General features: G+C 37.7%; 1 protein-coding gene across 1 annotated transcript in view; it reads right to left on the bottom strand.

The window, feature by feature from the left end:
• LOC135083032 (inactive dipeptidyl peptidase 10) overlaps positions 1-21,865 on the bottom strand; it is a 255,916-nt gene that overhangs the window by 205,882 nt on the left and 28,169 nt on the right. The window contains exon 2 of the mRNA XM_063977796.1: positions 9,336-9,456. Within this exon, the coding sequence (XP_063833866.1) occupies positions 9,336-9,365 (30 nt within the window). The 5' untranslated portion in view covers positions 9,366-9,456. The remainder of the gene's footprint in view (positions 1-9,335; positions 9,457-21,865) is intronic.

The following is a 21,865-nucleotide window of genomic DNA, read 5'->3' as shown; positions in this document are numbered from 1 at the left end:
CTACAGTGGCGCTAACTGGTGAGCGCTAAAACGATAGCCCTCATTGAAACAGCTGCCGACATTAGAGGACAGTATACAGCATTCTTGTTTAAGATTTAAAACTTTCGCGTTCCATTTCAACTAAAATAGTAAGACACGGGTCTTAACGCGACGTTTATTATTGAGTTACATTATGTACTCACGACTTGACGTTTCGGCTGCTATGCTGCCGCCGTGGTCACAAGCTTAACTCATTAATAAACGTCGCGTTAAGACCCGTGTCTTACTAGTTTAAGAATAATAATTATGTAACACGCAACCACCAAAATAAAATTTGCAGATGACGCGACATCACATTGGAAAATCACTTATGATGTAAAAAAATAAAGTATTGTAAAATAAACCACAGATTAGACAGAGAAAGAAATTAAGACTATTTTAGAGCTTTATTATCTGCGTAAACAGAAGATTTTGTACATTATTTTGTATGAATATTCTTTACTAAATCAAATTGCCAGTTGCCGCAGAATAACTGTTAATTAATATCTATTGACATGCGTTTCGTTTCAGCTGACGTCCACTGCTGAACAAAGGCTTCCCCAAGAATTTCCATAACGACCGGTACTACGCTGCCCGCATCCAGGTTCCCGCGACCTTTACCAGATCTATTGACATTATCTACTGTTAATTGTGAAAAATCTAAAACGTTAAAATAGCGGTATCGTTATAGCCAATGAGCTGCTGTCATAATGACGTTGACGTAATGTCAATGTCACACGAGAATCTAACGTCCAGATTAGAGGAACGCGCGGTGACGACTCCCCGCGCTTTTGTGATAAGTTTTGTCATCACCCGCACAAGATGATTGGTTATTTTTGACATGACATTGACAGATAATAATATGTCAAAATCCACCAATCATGCAGCATTTGGACCTCCCGTCTACGTATTGCCATCTGGCGGATTTTTCAATCGCGAAAACCCTCATTGTATCTAAAATAAGGCAATATAATGTGAAAGTTGAGTACTCAGTGTTTTATTGATGAGAATAGATCGCCCGGCCTCTAATACTACGTATTGCCACGCTACGTATTGTAACACACCAAAATTGCTGCGTACAAATATTACAAAACCTGGCTGTTCTTACTACGCTGTGGCCCTCGCGGGACTTCCTAGGCGACGCAAGAACGTTCTTTGAATACGTAACGTCGAATTTCCGCTACATCCTGTTTAGACACGACTTGTTTGTATGAATCCCATGTACATCCCATGACAGGTTTTGGGTGTTCGTGTTACGTTTATTTTTAGCAAATATGTTTTTCACTCAATCTTGTTATAGCGATATGCTTGACGTTTAATATAAGAGTAATACTAGCTTTTTTCCGTGGATTTACTCTTGTGATTTCAAATATACGCGGGCATTCAGTAAATATTAATAATATTGGGATAATAGTGTTGACTGTTTAATTACTTACCCAGTCTTTGTGTAAAACTCTTTATGTAAGCAATATGATGTATTGTTCATTTGTTTGTTTCCCTAAATAGGTCAGAAAATTTTATAGTCTAGCTATTTGTATTTTCATAGTCCCGTTAACCCCTCATAGTAAGCTAAATATGCTTGTGTTACGAGTAGGTTTACCACAATAGTCGAGCGATTGGGGATCGAACCCGCGTTCCTCGGATCACAAATCGGCCAGTTCAACACCTTTACCGTTCAGCTAATACTCTTTTTTATGCATTATGCAGAACAAGGCAGGTATTTGCGCAATCGCCCCTTATGTTAAGTGAGATGACAGTCTAAGATGGTACATAATACATATCTGCCCTGTAAGTACCTATTCACTGTCGCCTTGAAAAGGCCCGGATTATATCCTAGCTTTTAATATTATGTTTATACGTAATCAAGTCATAAACTTATGTTTATTGGTTAGCAACAGCTGCAAACCCATCCAGCAGTAAGCTACAAGCTATCGATTGGCAGACAGCTCGCCTGCGCCAAGATTTCATTACTGCTCATTACGCTTCGAGCTGAGCTGAGCGAGCTAACGACTGGAACTAAGTGCAGTTCCGACTGCTATATTAGGTCAGTTAAGGAGTTATGGATTAGTAAACGGGTGTCGGACAGAGAATTATTGAGGTAAATGTAGAGTTAAATACTCGGTGGACTGAGGATCTTAAGAAGATGGTTGGCAGCGATTGATGTGTTAAGGAAATAGTGCTTTATGGCACTATGTACCTAGGTAACTTTATATTTTAGTACCTATGTACAATATAATTTACTTTATAGTTAATCTGTCTGTAATGAAAATGAATCGCTAAATGCACAGCTAAATGTGTTGAAAAGCACAAAACTGGAGAACGAACTGTTTTATTTTCTTCAAACATCGGAAGGTTTTTATGAAGAGGGAAAACTTCCCCAGAAAATTCGGATAAAACCGAACATAGGATATGATAATTTTTAATGATAGGATGACATCTATCCGCAAAAGTTTTAATCTTAAACTAATATTATAAATAGGAAAGTATTCGTTGTTTGTTTGCATTGAATAGGCTCCAAAACTACAGAACCGATTTGAAAAATTATTTCACTATTATTAGAATCATACATTATCCCGATTGACTGGGCGGTTCGAAGTACGCCTAGCTAATCGGGACTATTCCCACCTCTCGTTCCCACCACTGCAACTCCTGTGTAGCCAGGATCTACAGCTTGACCGCCACAAAAACCCAACCAATGAAGGTCAAGTTTATCCCGGGGGAAAGTTAAACCACACTGTCATTGGACCCGCAACGAAATTAATCAGAAGAACATAGGAGGAGTTCGAAATTAAGGTTCGACTTCCCTCCATTGCAAAGCGGATGACAGGTGACAAACAAAGGTTTAAAACCTTTAAGAAAAGATTATGCACCACGGACAATAAATTAAATTAAGGGGGCCTATCTTATGAGCAATTAGCAACTACCTGCCTACGCCTGGCTAGTTAGTTTTTAATTCAAATAATCAGCTCAAAGTGACAATGCACCTACACTACTGAATTCCATTAAACTCTAAAAGATCCCATTAACACCACCGATTGACTCATCCATTACTTGTCTGTGCCAAGATTTCATTATCCACTTATTTCTTGTCCCAGCTGAGCGGGTGAGCTAATGAGTGGCACTAAGTGAACTTTATTGACTAATAAAAAGTTGAATTAACTATTTTCTTCTTTAGAGCATCTGTACCAGTGTCCTGCAGTGAAAACTTTAAGGGTTCATGCACACCGCGTTTTTTTCTGGCGCTGTCAACGCACGATCGTTTTTTGAGCCAAAAAATAAATTGTTGCAAAAATAAGATACAAGCCACGATTATAAATGAAACAAAGAAACATTTATTGCTATGGTCATCACACGAAGACAAAGAAGGTAAATAAAAAAACAGAGGTAACACATAAAACATACAATACAAGAGAATGTGAGCTGAGCAGTGCCACCCTGTCGCACAGCGATGCCCATCGCAATGGGACCCCACTCAGCATATGCCGTGGCCCACAGTGAAGAAGGCCATGACACTGGTTTGTTAAATTAAAATGTCTATTACCTATACTTATGCTATTCCGATGTACCTATGTATGTACCTAAACACTTATGAAGTTTTGTATGAAAAACTAAATCAAACATAAAGTTTTTGCGCGAAAATTATCCATCCTCACAAACTTAGTGTTCTACAATATTAGTATAGGACTAATAGACTACTTTCCGTGAAAAGAGAGTGTTCTATTCAAGACTGGGTTTCACCATCTTACTTTAACTTTAACAAACGTTCAAAATCTGTCAAACTCCATACAAAAACGTCGGTTACCGTTATAGTTACCGTTAAAGTTAGGTGGTGCAACTCAGCCTAATTCAATTTCAAAATTTTGTTTACCGAATATTATAGAAAACAAAGGATACCAAAGCAAAGGTATCACAAGCACGTGTATGAAATATTGATAAAAAGGATATTATACATCGCTAAACGTTTAACAACATGTCTAGGCAGGCATTAGGCCCGGGGTCCACCAAGGCGGAGCGGTGCGAAGACGAAAGATGTGTGAGCAGTGCGTCTACCATGAGTTGCCATCGAAAACTTGTATTCGTATACTACAGTCGATAGAATTTAAACGTGGATCGATGAAGTTTGCATTAAAATCATACCATGAGTTAAATTACCGTATACCTACTTTACTCGCTAGCGATAATTCGATGGTTTTGTGATGTCATGTTGGTGAGCGTGTTAACGTATCCAACTTCACACTCTATGAATGGATGAATGAAAGAACGAATGCCGCTCCTTTCTAATTATACAGGGTGTTAGGTAAATGGGTATATGAGCCGACACTAACCCATGTTAACATGGGCACATAAATGGTATGGTGAAGTCAGAAATTTGATATCATCATTTTATTTTTTTATTTTTATACATAATAAATTTTATAAAATCTTATGAAAATTAAAATAATTAAAATGAAGATATGAATTTTCTGACTTCACCATACCATTTATATGACCAGACCGGCTCATATACCCATTTACCTAACACCCTGTATAGAAAAGACAGAGTAATCTCCACACCGCTCCGCTCTTCTCCGTGGTATCAAATTCTAAAGAAAAACAAGTGCGCCCGACTCTTCTCCGCTATTCTCCGCTCGATCCATTTCCACCGAAGCGGAGCGGAGTGGAGATGTGCAAATAATGTATTGTCGATGATACTAAATAAACATTTCTTCTTTCTTTCAATTAATGGAATCTGATTGGATATTCAAAAGCTTCTCCGCTCCGCCTTGGTGGAAAGGCCTTAACCGCCGAATCTTTTCGTGAAGCTTGCTAATCGACCTGTCATTGACAGTTTACTTCGATAAGCCAATATTGAAATATCCGAGCTTACAGGCTAAAAGGTTATTTGGAAATTAATCACCAGAGACTTCTAAGCACATCACAATATCAAAATAAAAATTTTGTCGCACAAAATTATCTTTGTGAATTTTTGTGATTTTTACTCTTTCACCATAATTATTTATAACGCAAAAATTCTAGGGTAAATCTATTGATTTACCACTTAAGGGCACACAGTGGGTCTTACAATTGAAGCATTTACCTACACTATAATATGGACACATTTGAGGTTATGGAAGGATTCTCATAGCAATGTTAGTTACGTTAAATCAAACAAAACCCACTTGATGGAGCAACAAAACTTTCGCATTTATACCCATATCAGCTGTGTATCAGAAGCTTTTAAATACAAGTAACACCTCCGTCGTTTATTGGTTATTCTATAGAATTACTTACAGTAATTGACTTGGAGATGGTCGATTAAAGGTAAACAAAGAGGTATAGGTACGGGGTGTACACACACTCTCGTAACAAATGCTTTGTTCTAGATTGTAGATTGTAGGCTTAATTCAATCCAATTGGCCGATAATAATTTCGCGCCCCAGGAAACACGTTAAGCCCGGTCGAGCATGTGATTAAATAAAATAGCATCTCTAGATGAGGTCAGGAAATTAATGACTATTTTGCAAATCAATCCTCTATCTACTATCGACACCTTGGACATATTACCTAGGAGAAATACAATTTCCTATAAACAGAAAATACATAAAAACTTACACCATGGGTATTATAGAGCGAAAGAAATCTAGTCGTTGCAATATTTTAAATTCTATCATTTTAAATTCAAAATCACAAGCTTGTTCTTAAAAGCAGATATTCACGCACATTTAAAAACATCGACCTACTTTCGCGCGCGTCGCAATAATTTTTATGCAACGCGAGCTTCGAATCCAAAACGCATTTCGCACGACAAAACGCGCTTCAAATATGACCGCCAACAGACGGCCTTATTTGATATCGACTGACATTTATTTTATTTTATTATCTGCGTACCGACGCCATTTTTAGTGCAAATTTTTTGAGCTGGAAAGTGCACTACTAAATTTTTGCAATTCTGTCTGTGAGCTCGATATTTTTTTATTTCTTTGCTTCGATTCTGGCGCAGAGTAATTTGGGAAACGAACTTTGAATTGGCTCGTTACTCTGTCCAATTAACAACAGACAAAGTATACTGTCTATGGTTTCTTTTGCTCTTCGCTAATTAACGTAGATAAGGCTCATTTTGCTTTGTTTCGTATTGAAAATGAGGGTGGAAAATTTTTCCGATGTGTATTCAGGGACAGTCACCTGCACATCGCTCTATTTTTTTATAGAAACTAACACTTATAAATTACATGAGACACAACAGCGAAAGATAACAGTTAGGCCAGTAGAATTAAACACAAAAATTAATCAAATCGGAAATAATTCCTACAAAAGATTTTATTGCTTTAATGGCTTCATTGGTTGCCCATAAAGACTCTCCTAGGTTTTCGACTAATGGGCAACCAATCAAGCCATTAAAGCAATAAAATCTTTTGTAGGAATTATTTCCGATTTAAAATCTAATTCTACTGGCCGATTTAAATTCTAATTATGTTGTCTGTACAACAAATTCAATTTATATTTTTTTTTATCCACAACGAGGAAGCTCTTGGCCTGTATCACACCTGTTGGTAAGTGATGATCAGGCCGAAGGTGGAAGTGAGCTTCACCCGGAATCGTCAACCACGGAGGAACTGGCTATCTTACCTCTAACTGCCGGAACACAATATTATCTTCTTCCATCCTTTTAGTTAGAGAGACGAGAACATATCGGACACAATCTCTTTCTTGTCATACTTTCTATCAGACACGAAACGATATGTATTCAGATTTTTTTAAACATGTACCTGTACTTTTTAACTGATATAAAAAGTACAGTTAAACCTAAGCCACAAGGCATTCTATGCTAATTCATAATTATATTCACCTTTGGGCTAATAGTCCAGTCATTAAAGTAAGTTCACCTCGGAATTCGAGATACCCAGCTGTAAGTCTGTAAATACGTGTATATTGACACCCTAAAAGTTGTCTCAAAACCTACATATGGTAGGGTGTAAGCAACTATTAAATTTCAAGGTCAACGGTCACAAAAATCGGTTTTTTGCGCTTTTTTTAGAAATATCTCATTTCCTGTGGGTTTTTTGCTATTTGTATTTATTATCAATATTGTAGAATACTAAATTCTCTACAAATTTTGTTTAAAAACTTTTTTTATACGGTGAACCGTTTTCGAGATAGAGGGCGGAGAGCGCGCGGTCACTGCAACACTTCAGGGCAACTTAAGCGGTTTAGGTTTTTCATACAAAAGGATTTTCCCGCTAATTCCCGTGGGAATTTCGGTAATTACTTGTTGTAAATAAGCTTTACCTAAGTTTACTAAGGTACCTACATGCCAAATTTCAAGCGTCTAACTTCCGTTAAGCGTTTAGATTTTTCATACAAAAGGATTTTCCCGCTAATTCCTGTTCCCGTGGGAATTCCTAAGTAAACTATAACCTGCCCAGGTGTATGAAGAATAATTGTACCAAGTTTCGTTAAAATCCGTCGAGTAGTTTTTGTTTCTATAAGGAACATACAGACGGACAGAATTCTATACATGAAATATATTTTCAAAATAACTATCAGGGGGTGATTAGTGATCGATACTGATGCCAAAAATGCAATCAGTAAAATTTTTGTCTGTCTGTCTGTCCGTCTGTATGTTCCTTATAGAAACAAAAACTACTCGACGGATTTTAACGAAACTTGGTACAATTATTCTTCATACACCTGGGCAGGTTATAGTTTACTTAGGAATTCCCACGGGAACAGGAATTAGCGGGAAAATCCTTTTGTATGAAAAATCTAAACGCTTAACGGAAGTTAGACGCTTGAAATTTGGCATGTAGGTACCTTAGTAAACTTAGGTAAAGCTTATTTACAACAAGTAATTACCGAAATTCCCACGGAAATTAGCGGGAAAATCCTTTTGTATGAAAAACCTAAACCGCTTAAGTTGACCTGAAGTGATGCAGTGACCGCGCGCTCTCCGCCCTCTATCTCGAAAACGGTTCACCGTATAAAAAAATTTTTTAAACAAAATTTGTAGAGAATTTAGTATTCTACAATATTGATAATAAATACAAATAGCAAAAAACCCATAGGAAATGAGATATTTCCAAAAAAAGCGCAAAAAACCGATTTTTGTGACCTTTGACCTTAAAATTTAATAGTTGCTTACACCCTACCATATGTAGGTTTTGAGACAACTTTTAGGGTGTCAATATACAAGTATTTACAGACTTACAGCTGGGTATCTCTAATTCCGAGATTCTTACCTAATTTAAGCTTAAATGACTGGACTATAAGCGAAAATATTCCTTTGGTTAGCAGAAAATACATTTTCTTTTTCATCTCTTCTTAAGCCTTATTTGAAAAGTATTTACTTGCATCAAGATTTTTTTAAGTAAAATAAAAGTTCAAACAACCTGCTTTCCTATTTTTCATTTAGGTATATCAAAGCACACTATTGAGAGCGAACAAAACTTAAGCGCAGTAAACTTGCGAATAGAACTTGCGTAAGCTTTAAGCTCTCTGAATAGGTGGACGCAAACCTTTGAGTTGGCAGTTTCTTAGTTCAAATATAAAATAACGGAATGCTGGGAACATTTTGTAAAATAGGTTTTAGTAACATTTTTTTCTAGTTTTTTGTGATGAATGAGTCTACAAAGTTTATACGATACGATCTATGCTATGGTGGAGCGAGCTTGTCCAGAAGATAGTAGTGGGTAACCTCAACACGAATAACTCTCGTCTTCGTTTAGTAATCGTATTCCTTTCCTTATACAACCGTAGAGATGTTGTTTTGTTTTTCATTTATAAAAACGATTACCATACCATAAGAAGAACTATATTTATTTCGGGTAGAAATAAATATCGTTCTGCTACTACACTAACTAACCACTCCAGGTACTGGTCACTCGTGATTTTACCATACTGACTGTGTTTCTTGCGCTGCTTCTCCTCAGCACCGGCCCAATTATTGTCCCGAAGCAAAAGTCAGGTTCAAGTTATACTATGACGTAAAAAACGCTTTATAAAAGCCTAAGTTTGTGCTGAAAATAAATCTCTTTTACCATTTTTGACTTATTATCATTTCGGTAACACCGAAGCTGGCAGGGAAGTGGAATTCTTTTTAATCTGCAAATACTTAGAGTTAAAAAGAAGGTAAAACAAGAAAGAATACCTCATCTTCGAACGCGTCGAAGTCAGCCATGTTGCGACTCTCGGATCGCACGTCACAAATTTTAATTTCGTTTTATAATACGGATTACGTACGTACCCTAACGAACCCTAATCCCTAGTAGGTACTTGCTTGAACCAAACTCCACCACGTGCCTCTGCAAGAGTTAAAAAGAAGGTAAAAGAAGAAAGAATACCTCATCGTCGAACGCGTCGGGGTCGGCCATGTTGTCGCGTCACTCAGCACGTCAGTGCGCGCGCATCGCACGTCACGAACTCAAGCACGCGGGGCACATCTCACGCGCTCATTGGGTTATTCTGGAACAAGCGAGAAACAGTTGAAATCGATTGTTTGGAACAGTTAATTTGGGATTTGGGAGTATTCCCACCTCTCGTTCACAACGCTACAACTCCTGTGTGGCCAGGATCTACAGTTAATTTGGGATGTTTTTTTTTTATGTGGAGGCAAACGAGCAGACGGATCACCTGATGGTAAGTGATTACCGTCGCCCATAGACACCCGCAGACCCAGGGGCGTTACAGGTGCGTTGCCGGCCTTTAAGGATGATGTTGGATGTGTATCATCATCATCATTAGGTCATTAGGAGTCCACTGCAGAAGCATAGATTACCAAAGGCAACTGGTGGATTTTGCCTACTATCCCCAAGCCTAGACAGGTAAGGGGGTCTATAAATAAGTGCCGTGAAAAGGGCCTACACCAAGTAGATCTTTTCGTTTCGACCGTTTTTTTTTTTTCGATTTTTTCGTAATACTGTAGTCACTAAGTTCTAACTTCCTTCCAAGTTTCATGTTTACAATAAATACAACTGAAAAATATTTTTCGCTTCCCTTCAAATCGGCTCAAATATCAACCTACTACTTTTTGGTTTTGTAAACCTTACACAAACTTACAAACTAAATGCACCTGTAAGTGCAAGTGTTCACATTACTTACGCCCGTATTCACAAACATTACTATGAGGTCTCACAGTGCGCGTGGACGCACAGGGTCACACACGAACCAATCACAGAGCTCTATTCAATGTTGTGCGTTCGATTTGCTGCTTCACTTAAGCAAGCATCATTTGTGAATACGGTCGTTAGCTGTTACGTCGTACTCGGTCGTAAATGTAGTAGTAATCGTCGGTAACGACAATTATTGGTAAAACAAATAAATAAATTGAATTTGAATTTGAAAATTCAATAGATATCTGAATTAATGACCACTAGACAATTTAATCGTTCCTTTGTTAACAATTTTCCCTTTTTATTTCACCATTCTCATTATCTACGGTGTTTCCCAAAATATCCGCCGTGACCGAAACGCTTGTGACCCTCAAAATTTGCAATAATATTTTAAGTAACCTCCCGATTAAGGTCACCACAAATTCCTGAAATATCTGGACTTTTTTTCTTAACTAGGTCAGCTTTTATTTTTTTACAGATAAGCTTTAAATAAAATACCTATACATGTATGGGTTGAAGGCCGCTGGGGAAAAAAAGTTCTCGAGTGGCGACCACGAGCCGGAAGACGTAGTGTAGGCAGGTCTCGCACTCGGTGGACCGACGATCTAGTGAAAGTCGCGGGAGGTGCCTGGATGCGGGCGGCGCAGGACCGATCTTTGTGGAAATCCTGCAGGAAGGCCGTTGTACAGCAGTGGACGACATTCGGCTGAAACGAACGAACCTATACATGTGGTATTCAGACACAAGCATAATTATAGCTTAAAGGGATGGACCATCCCACTGTTTAAAATTTTAAATGTATCACCACAATCTTTAGAAGTAAAATATATTTTTTTTAATTGGGAATATTGGAATGTGTAAGAGTAAGTGCTCTTTAAAAACCAACTTACAGAAAATAAATCATAGAAATTGTATTTTAGTATAGCGCGAAGGAAGTATTATACAGGAAGGCGCTGGACGCAGGCCGCTATCAATCGATCAACATGGAAGTCATTGGGGAAGGCCTATGTTCAGCAGTGGACGTTCTATGTCTGATATGATGATGATGATAGCGCGAAAAATTTTGGCTCCAGACTTCTTTTACTATGTCCTGCTTCTCTAGAGGCTTTCCAGCGATATGGTCACCCTACTCCCAAGCCGCCCCGTTAAGGCTGGGTCCAAATTCTCATTTCCCTTGTAATGGGCACGCAGGTGGCCCTCGAAAATTAGTTATAGTCCAGGCAGAGAACCTAACCATAACCTTGGATTTAAAGAAAATATACGGTACTATCATCGTAACTTAATTTACGATGTTTTTGTTTTATAAACGGGTAATTTTTAACTTTATTATAAAACCCAGGGTGTAATTGATATTAATATTATAAATACGACATTAGCTTTACAGGCTAAATTAAACCATTTTCAACGAATTTTAGTAGGTGTAACGACAAGTGATTTCACTCAATTATTTTTAAACTATACAAGACTAGCTTTCCGCCCGCGGCGTCGCCCGCGTGGAATTTTGTCTTTCACAGAAAAACTTTATCACGCGCGTTCCTGTTTCAAAAACCGGGATAAAAACTATCCTATGCCCTTTTCCGGGACTCAAACTATCTCTATGCCAAATTTCATTAAAATCGGTTCAGTGGTTTTGGCGTGAAAGAGAGACAGACAGAGTTACATTCGCATTTATAATATTATACCTAGTATAGATTAGTATAGATACCTAATACGGAGCTGGATGCAGGCCGCTACCAACCGTGCGATGTGGAAGTCATTGGGGGAGGCCTATGTTCAGCAGTGGACGTCCTGTTGATGATACAACAGGAATTGATTATACAAGATATCGAAAAATTTCGATCATGAAAATGCTTCACGAGCTCTATCAAACGGTATCAATAGCTAATTAAGTGTGACAAAGTAGCAGACAGTGTACGTGGTAATAATCTATTAAAATCTGTGTAGTTATTAAACAAGAGCTTCAAGAAAACTTATCAGAAACTAATTTTCAAGATATTGCCAGTGACGTTAATATAAGCCATGTCATGAGATTGATATATTATTATTGATACTCCTTTGAGGATGTCAGAGCGGATTATACTGATCAAATTAAATGTTAAAGGGGAAATTTGATGGATTGGCAATATTAACAGGTGGCTGGTACATTTAATTAAATACGAAGTTCTATAAGTAGAAGCTTTTGATGAATGTTCATCCTTTTTTGTTTATTTAGATCAAAATTTTCTTTGTGTACTTTTTTTTTTTTTTTTTTTAATCTCCGGCTGAAATTGCCGGAGTTCGGTTTTTGAAGACAAACAATTTCTTGTAATTAAACAACAATGTATTTTTTTTTTTATAGCAAGTGCTGGAAGTTTCTCGCTAATGTCTACGAGCAAACTTGTAGTCTCCAAACTTTATAGACGTTTATTTATGTACAAGGTTTTAAATTTACAGATGAAGTTACTATTTTTTTTTAGTGTTTTTTTTTTGTACCTTTTTTTTTTTAACTTTTTATATATTCTTTTTAATCTTTTTTTTTTTTTAATATTTACATAAATTTAAATACCATTTATACTTAAATACCTTATGTATACTTACACAAAATTTTACTTACATACTATTATATTCTTTTAAATTATTTACAATATATTTACAAAATTGGATGAATGATTGGATGGCGCTTTCCCTCTTTAACAGGTCCGATATTTCAAAGGGATTAACTTTAACGTATTGGCATATAGCCATGTGCTGTACTCTTTGCCGGGCAAAACGTGGACATTCTTTGAGTAGGTGGAGTATATCCTGAACAGCATTTGTGTCGCAATTGCACTTATCGGTCTCAACTATCTTGAACCGATGTAAGTACTGTCGGTGATAGCCGTGACCGGTAAGAATTTGTGTCAGGTGGAAGGAGTGTTCTTGGTTAGTAACTTTTGATCAAGTAACGGTACACGTTAAAAAAAATAAACTATGTACTTTTGGTACGAGCAATCTTCATAAGTTATTTTGTTTAAAAACTATTACTCTAAATAAGACTGATAACATTTATACCTGCTCTAAATGTCGCTAGATGAATAAATACATTTTAACTACATTATTATTTAAGTAGCTTATTTAAGTCAGCTCCTTCTTTTAGAGACATAAACATCAAATAAAATTCAAATTAAATTTTTTTTGTTCAGAACTGTCAGGTAACCAATCGCACCTGATGTTGTGAGATGCAGTCTAGGATGTACCCTGTAAGTGCCTATTCACTCTCGCCTTAAAAACTAAACTAAACAGATGCATTTCAAATCAATGAAAGCCTAACAAATAAAAACCAAATCAACCAACAACTTATCTCGTTAGCAACGAATTGCGCAACTCCAAAGAATAGTGGCGAAGTTGCCAACTGTTGCCAAAGTTGCCAACTTACTGATTGCAGCTCATTGCACAAGTTGCAGCTGAAGAATGGACTGGTTGTACTGAAGTTGTTATTGGATACTGAAATTTGTTGGAGACTTGCAACGGGTCTTTTTTTCTTTCAGTTTGGCTTCGTGCGGTTTGTTTACGTCACAATTTTCTTTTAATTTCAATGATAAATTATATTTTTCTTTAGCTCATGGAACACTAAGTGGTCGCATGAGAGCGCGATAATAATTGATTTCTATTGTTTCTCGATTCGCTGATACTTGAAGGGCTACTATAATTTTCTAAACCAAAGAGTTAGTTTCAGTCAGTAAAGCTGACATTCGTTCGATTCAGCCAAATGACGTATTGCTGGCCGAGATATCCTGCGACCTTTACCCTAGTAAAGATGTCACATTTATTTATGAGACAGGAGGCAAACCAACAGACAATATTTAAATAGCTCAACGTTGCCACAGTGCTGATTCGAGATTCAAAGAACGCTAGTTAGATTTCCATCGACTACACTCAGAAAAAGTTAAATATCCTAGGTTAGAAACACCTATTACGTCCATAAACAAAAAGCAACAAACGCCCAAACGCCTTATTAACCCTTGTATTACCCCGTCCTCCAGCACTGTAAACCCTTTGCCCGCGGTTTTCTTAAGTCTTTTTAATTAAATTTCCTTGCACTTAATCCCTGGCTGACTTCAACGGAATTAACTTGCCCGGGTAAGGCGTTCACAGTGAAAGCTTGTAACTTATGTATAAAATTACTATTTTCTTCATATCTCAGTGTGGATTGTACGTAGATGTAGTCAGCGTCAAAGTAAATAAATATGAGTCAATTTATAGTATAACTAGCGGCCGCCCGCGATTTCGTACGCGTGGATCCCGTTTTACCCCGTTAGGGGTGGAGTTTCGTAAAATCCTTTCTTAGCAGATGCCTATGTCATAACATCTACCTGCATGTTAAATTTCAGCCCGATCCGTCCAGTGGTTTGGGCTGTGCGTTGATAGATCACTATGTCAGTCAGTCACCTTTGAATTAATAATATTTAGATAATTGAATTGAGTTGAATGATATTATGATATCTCTTCCACCAAAGTTTTAATAAGATGTGACATTTTACAGAGACCTCTTGCGACACCTTGATAGGTAATTGATACCACTATTTGTTTTTATGTCAAAGCTACTTCAAATCAATTAGGCCTACATTTAATTGTTAAAGTTTTTATTACAATGCTTTTTGGACACATTGTGATTTAAAATTTTATCGGTTAATGGTGTCATTACAAAATTAATGACTGCAACAGCTGGTCCTGTCATAAGTTTTTATTAAAAGTACACGATCTATCAACGATATATTCCCCATTCAAAAAGGAACTTAATCACAACACAGTAAAGCGTGTTTTGCGCGAAAAATTAATATTTCAAGTGATGTCATTTTTGTAATTGAACACCTTTTGAAGTAAGCTTTCCAAGACTGGAAGCTCGAGTGACGTAATGGAAATCCAATTTTCATGTAAATGGACGTTGAGTCATCAAAGTACGAATTAGTGTTATTTTGTGGCATTAGTTCAAGGTTTTGTAAAAGGGAAACGATTCTTATATTAATATAAAGATAAAGAAACATTTTGAAAGGTTTTTAGAAGTGTTTTGGATAGTTATTTATATGGATTATGCTAAAGCATGCATTTAAGTTTAAATAATAAATACAGGGTGGAATCGATAAGTGATCTCACTCGATTATTTCTAAACTATACAAGATATTAAAAAACTAGTTATTGATCCTGAAAGTGCTTCATGAGCTCTATCAAACGGTACCAATATTAAGTTACAGAATAAACTGGATCTATCCAAAAATCCAATGTTTCCATCTTCCATACATTTAGTACCACAGTCATGGCACTCATCTCTTGATAATATTATAGCAAGTAAAGCCTAAAACTAGTGTTTTCCATAAATAATTTTAAATAAGAATGCAATTTACGAGTTTATTTTAAGTTCATTATTTAATTTGAAAAACAAATATTTCATGCAAATAAATAATTTGAATTTGTAATATTTGTGGTTGGCATACATTTAGTATGGAAGCTAGAAACATTGAATTTTCAGATAGTGCCAGTTTCTTGTAACCTGTTATTGGTATCGTTTGAAAGAGCTCGTGAAGCACTTTCAGGATCATTAACCAGTTTTTCGATATCTTGTACAGTTTAGAAATAATCGAGTGAGATCATTTATCGTTTCCACCCTGTATAGTCTCAATAGAAACCAACGACTGCTTTGAGGTTTGATTATATCTTGCGTGACGACTTCTGACCATTTACCTAAGGAGAGACTCTGAGAGATTAATAAACCTGTCCACTGTATTTCATGCTGCAATCACTTCATCAATGCTAAGTAGTTCCGTTGTTTAGTTTTAACAGACAAAAAATGAAGAGGTTCTATCTATGTTCCGAAATGGACCTGTGTGGAATGGGGGCTGCGTACCGGAAAACGCAGCGTAGGACGTCCACCCACAAGGTGGACCGACGACCTGATAAAGGTAGCAGGAAGGCGCTGGATGCAGGCCGCTACCAACCGTGCGATGTGGAGTCATTGGGGGAGGCCTATGTTCAGCAGTGGACGTCCTGTGGCTGAAATGATGATGATGGTGATGATCTGTGTTCCACTATATGTATTTCTTCTGTTTGTGCCAATATAGAGCAGCTACTACCCCTAAACTTAGAATAGAAACATTTTCAGTCAAGTAGAAAAACACTTTTTATTTACTGAGTTCTCTTTCCCGAGAGTCGATTTCTCTGCAAAAGATAAATATAGTATAACTCTAATCCACATCAAAGCATTAAATATTCACTCGCAAGCTTCACATATTTCTTTTGTTCAATTATTGTCTACCTAGACTGGAATAGTCAGACAAAAGCAGGTCTTTAAAATGCTACAACTGAATTTTGCAGCAAGGATTTTTCCGCATTTCGTTGTTAATATTTTGCGGTTATGCTATAATCGGCTTAAAACTGCAGAGAACTAATTACTTAGTGCAACTAGCACTACTTAGTTGTTGTTAAGGCCGAGTTGCACCATCTTACTTTAACCTTGACAAATGTCAAAAAACTGTCAAACTCCATACAAAAAGCACCGGTTATTGTTATTGTTACGGTTAAAATAAGGTGGTGCAACTTAGCCTTAGTGTAGATTTGGTTAAAGCTCCTGTCATGACAGAGTCCTTCGCCCGTATTCGCAAACATTACTATGCGGTCTCACAGTGAGCGTGGACGCACAGTGTCACACACGAACCAATCACAGAGCTCTATTCAACGCTTTGCGTTCGATTTACTGCTTCACTTAATCAAGCATTGTTTGTGAATACGAGCGTTAGTTGTCGTTAATTTAAGGATGAGTTGCACCATTTTATTATTTATTATTATTATATGTATTTTAGTGTTTTTTCTCTCCTAAGAGGTTAACTTTAGGAGCACGGGCCGAGGGCAAATGCATCTTAGTCACGTTATAAAATGTTTAAAAACTTTCTATTATTATCTCTTTATTCAATTTCCTTCTTATTTTTAATATTTTTTTTTACAATGTAAATTATTATTATTATTATTAAATGTAACATGGTGCAACCCAGCTTAGTGTAGTTTTTAAAGCCCCTGTCATAAACAGGCGTATGACAGAGTGCGAAAACTAAGTAAAGTGTTTTTTTTCTGTGTTGCGGATTTCAGCACGCGTGGCATCTGGGTCTCTCAAATCTGTGGCAAACCATGACAAATCATCTTAGTGGTAATGGGCGGAGCACATAGATCGTAGAACTGATGGCCGTTGGGGCTTCAGAGATACTTCCAACTAAATATCTTCTATCAAGTTAAGATTTATAGTACTTTTAAGCCTTTACAGACGTACTACCCACGCCTGTAGCCCACGCAAAGGGTTAACGGGAATAATAATATCTTTCCATTGAAAAAAGTTATTCTGCAGCTGTCAAAATCACAGGGTCATCAGAATATTTTACTAAGATTGACAAGTTTTAAATCTTATTTAGTAACTAGCCGTACCTGGTATCTGGTATATTTCCCGTTTTTGCAACATTTTTCTTTACTGCTCCGCTGTAGGATGATGTATAAATAGCCTAAAGCCTTCCTCGATAAAAGGGCTATCCAACACAAAAATAATTTTCAAATCGGACCAGTAGTTCTTGAGATTAGCGCGTTCAAGCAAACTCTTCAGCTTTATAATATTAGAAAAGGGCATTTTTTCTATGCAGTAACTCATAATCACACTAATATTATGAAGGCAAAAGTTTGTGAGAATGTATGTTTGTTACTTATTCACGTTTAAACAGCTGGCGCGTTTTTAATAAAATGTGGTATGGATTTAGCTGACACCCTGGATTAACGTTAGAGGCTACGTTTTACCGCGGGTAACACCGCGGGGCACAGCTAGTTGAGACAATAATCATGATATTCAGAGTATAGTTTGCTCTTAATCCGTAATCGGCTCAGAATCTGCAGACAGCTAATTACTTAGTGCAGTGGGTGTTGCTAATTAAAGTGCAGTTTTTGCTAAGCGTTGGCGGCCATGTTCTTTGTTTCATTTTGAATTTGTAATCGGATGAATTAGCTTGGCTATTTCTCTGTATATGGGTAAGTAACTAGCGGCCGCCCGCGACCTCGTACGCGTGGATCCCGTTTTACCCCCTTAGGGGTTGATTTTTGCAAAATCCCGTCTTAGTGAGCACCTAAGTTCTAAAAGGAACCCCTATGAAAAAATTGAGTCTCATAGCACTTGTAGTTTCTGAGATTTCGTGATGAGTGAGTCAATCAGTCAGTGAGCTTTTGCTTTTATAGATATAAATAAAGATGGTAATGTTCGTACAAATGAAATTACACCTGCAACAGAAGACATTCCAGCTGGGTATCTCATTCTTAATAGGGTTTAAAACCTTTACAGCCATCTGTCTCCTGCTTTGCAACGGAGGGAAGTCGATATTATATTTCGAACCCCTCCTATATTCTTCTGATTAAATTCGTTACGGACTCCAAGACAATTTAACTTTCCCCGGGATAAACTTGACTTTCACTAGCTGGGTTTTATTGGGGGCCAAGCTGTAGATCCTGGCTACACAGGAGTTGCAGTGGTGAGAACGAGAGGTGGGAATAGTCCCGTTCCAAGACAGTGAGCTATGCCCCGGGACTATTCAACCTTCACTGGTTGGGTTTTTATTGGCGGTCAAACTGTAGATCCTGGCTACACAGGTGTTGCAGTGGTGGGAAAGTGTGGTGGGATAAGTCCCGTTTCCGTTGAAGTACGAATCACCACCCTAAAATACTCTGCGTTAGAAGAATTTAATACCTATGTCTGTCTATTATACAATTAACTACGCATTATCTTCTCTCATCCAATTAGAACTTCTCAAACAGTTGTTTATATTTAATTTCAATGGTTTGTTGTGTTAGGACCTAAGAGCAATGTCTAGATAATAATAGGGCACGAATCCATTTGAGGGCTATTTATTTATCATCCTCATCAATTTAACCAACTAGCTAGGGGACTAGGGGAACCTAGGAGCGTAGTAATCTAGGAACTCACGATTGACGACACGAAAAATGTATTGAAACAAATTACTTAACAGAATTTAGGGGGACCGACGATTTGGTGAAGGTCACGGGAAGCACCTGGATGCGGGCAGCGCAGGACCGGTCATTGTGGAAATCCTTGGGGGAGGCCTTTGTCCAGCAGTGGATGTCTTTTAGCTGAATGGTGGAGAACCAACGACCTCAAGAAGATTTCTGGCAGCGGCTGGACAAACAAGCGGGTGCTTTGTGGCGATCCTTGTCCAACAGTGGACTACCATTGGCCAAACTGCCTATCTAAAGTCTGGTCCCCGAGCACGTAGAATTTTGTCCAATGACCCCAAGTTACCTATCCTTATCGCTCGCGACTGTGCGACGGGCGGCAGCAGTGAGGGTGCGAGCGCGACAGCAATATAATTAAGCGCGAGCGATAAGGATGGGTAGCTTGGGGTCATTGGACAAAATTCTACGTGCTCGGCGACCAGACTATACACAGACCACTAATTCAGCCAAAGTTTCACACGTCCAATTCATATTGTATTTAGACTGCTCGCGTTTCAGATCTGAAACTCTGATGGAGTTTCCAACTTGTAATGAGATTTTGCGTTTACAATTTACATAAGTATTAGCATTGCAACCTGGAGAATTAGTTCTATGAGTTTAGAGGCTTTATTGTATTGAGACAATGAAATGTTATAGGTATTGTATGAGTATTCATAATTTTCAGTATCGCCCGTAGGCACGGTCAGAGTCAAATAGTTCGTGTCACCGAAAGTAGCCAATAAGTTCGCAACACGTCTTTTTGTGTTGACATTGGTACACACCATAAATTTTAATGTACCTACTCGTACCAATAGTCTGATGTTTGATGTATGCTATCGCGGACTATACATTAAGGTCAAAGAAACCAAAGTGGTATCTGGTCCAGAAAATGTTGGGAACCACTGATATAAAATAACACCCAAAAGGACAGCAAGTCAAGCTAAATACTGGCATTTACGTAGAGTCACTAGTGACTGAACTATAATAAAAACTTAATCAAAAATATCCATGTTTTCACATTCCCGACACATCGAACCATCCAATCTCAGTCCCTTTGGAATATTAATTGCCAATCAGAATGGCAGTCGCTCAGCTTTATAAAACAGATCCAGAAATTGCAAACCGCAAGTTGGAAACGGAAATGACTTGTGATCTGGCATAAAACTCTTTATTTTTGCAAATAGGCTTTTAAAAAACACTTTTACACGTCCCAGTATTAACCCTACCACTGCTTCGGGACAATAAATGGGCCAGTGCTGGGAAGAAGCAGCGCAAGAAACTCAGTCACTAATTGTCAGCCTCCTTTCCTAATACTTCTTCTTTCCTTCTTTTAGGGTTCTATACCCCCCGACCTACATCCTATATCTTCTTCACAGGGTTCTGTAGATACTAATGGGGCCCAATGGGGTTTGATGGGGTGAGGAACTCGAAATTGACTGACTTTTACAAACATAATGCCCTTTGGAAGTCATTATCTAAAGCCAATGAAACGGGACTATTCCCACCTCTTGTTCCCACCGCTGCAACTCCTGTGTAGCCAAGATCTACAGCTTGACCGCCAATAAAAACCCAACCAGTGAAGGTCAAGTTTGTCCCGGGGGAAAGTTAAACTGTCATTGAACCCGCAACGAAATTAATCGGAAGAACATTGGAGGAGTTCGAAATTAAGGTTCGACTTCCATTGCAAAGCGGATGACAAGTGACAAACAAAGGTTTAGTAACCTTTATGAAAAGTTATGCACCACGGACAATATACATCAATTAAGGGGACCTATCATAAGAGCTATTAGCTACCTGCCAATGAAATAAAATAAAGCCAATGAAAGCTGAAACTACTCCGAGGTTCAGAGGTGAGAGGAGAGTCGACTCGCAGAATCGAACCTTTCTAATGCCTCCTAAACTTTTACTAAATGAGGTATTTCAAAACGTTTATTTCGTAACATTTTCGGTACAAGATTTGTTTAAATTGGGTCTAAACGTCGCCGTGTGTAAATGTCCAAAGATACTTATTACCATTAGCCACTGATTGAAATGTGTGAAATAATAATAATAATAAATAATAATAAAATTGTTTATTTGGCATCGAATTTTTTTTTTTATGTGACACGAGGCAAACGAGCAGACGGATCACCTGATGGTAAGTGATTACCGTCGCCCATAGACACCCGCAGACCCAGGGGCGTTACAGGTGCGTTGCCGGCCTTTAAGGTAAAGATAATTTATCCCATTTCCTCATAAATAGCTTCGAAATCTGACCTTTATTTAGCCCAAACAAGATCGTTTCAATCTAACATTACAAGCAACGTATATCTTACCAAATAATCATATTAATCACACGAACTGAAACGTAAATCAAGCGGAGTTACATCGACAAATCGGATCGCCAAATCATTCCGGGACACAGCACTAATCCAGTTTGATATTAAATCTGTCTCTCTCACTCTGTAACGGAATACAACGTGTGGGAGTGGGACCAAGAGCATGACAGCGACACTCAAACTTCGTAACGGGTGACGCCCCAAAGTGAAACCCTGAAGTGAAAGATTTGTGTAGAAAAAAAAAATATAATTTACATTTCAATTGAATGTTACCGTAATAAAATAAGTTCCCCAGAGGGAACTACAAGCTTGAAAATGTATTTGTTTTGTAAAAAAATACGCTAGATATTGGGTCCACCACAATTGCCTAGACTCTAGCAGGTTGTAGCGTTTTTCGAAACCCGAATCGACAGTTCGATTGTGAGGCTACTCATTATCTGCCTTAAGCATCTTTTGTAA

Source organism: Ostrinia nubilalis, chromosome 22 (genome assembly GCF_963855985.1).
Source record: "Ostrinia nubilalis chromosome 22, ilOstNubi1.1, whole genome shotgun sequence".
NCBI lineage: Eukaryota > Metazoa > Arthropoda > Insecta > Lepidoptera > Crambidae > Ostrinia > Ostrinia nubilalis.
The sequence above is the reverse complement of the archived record's forward strand: the minus strand, read 5'-3'. Positions and strand labels throughout refer to the sequence as shown.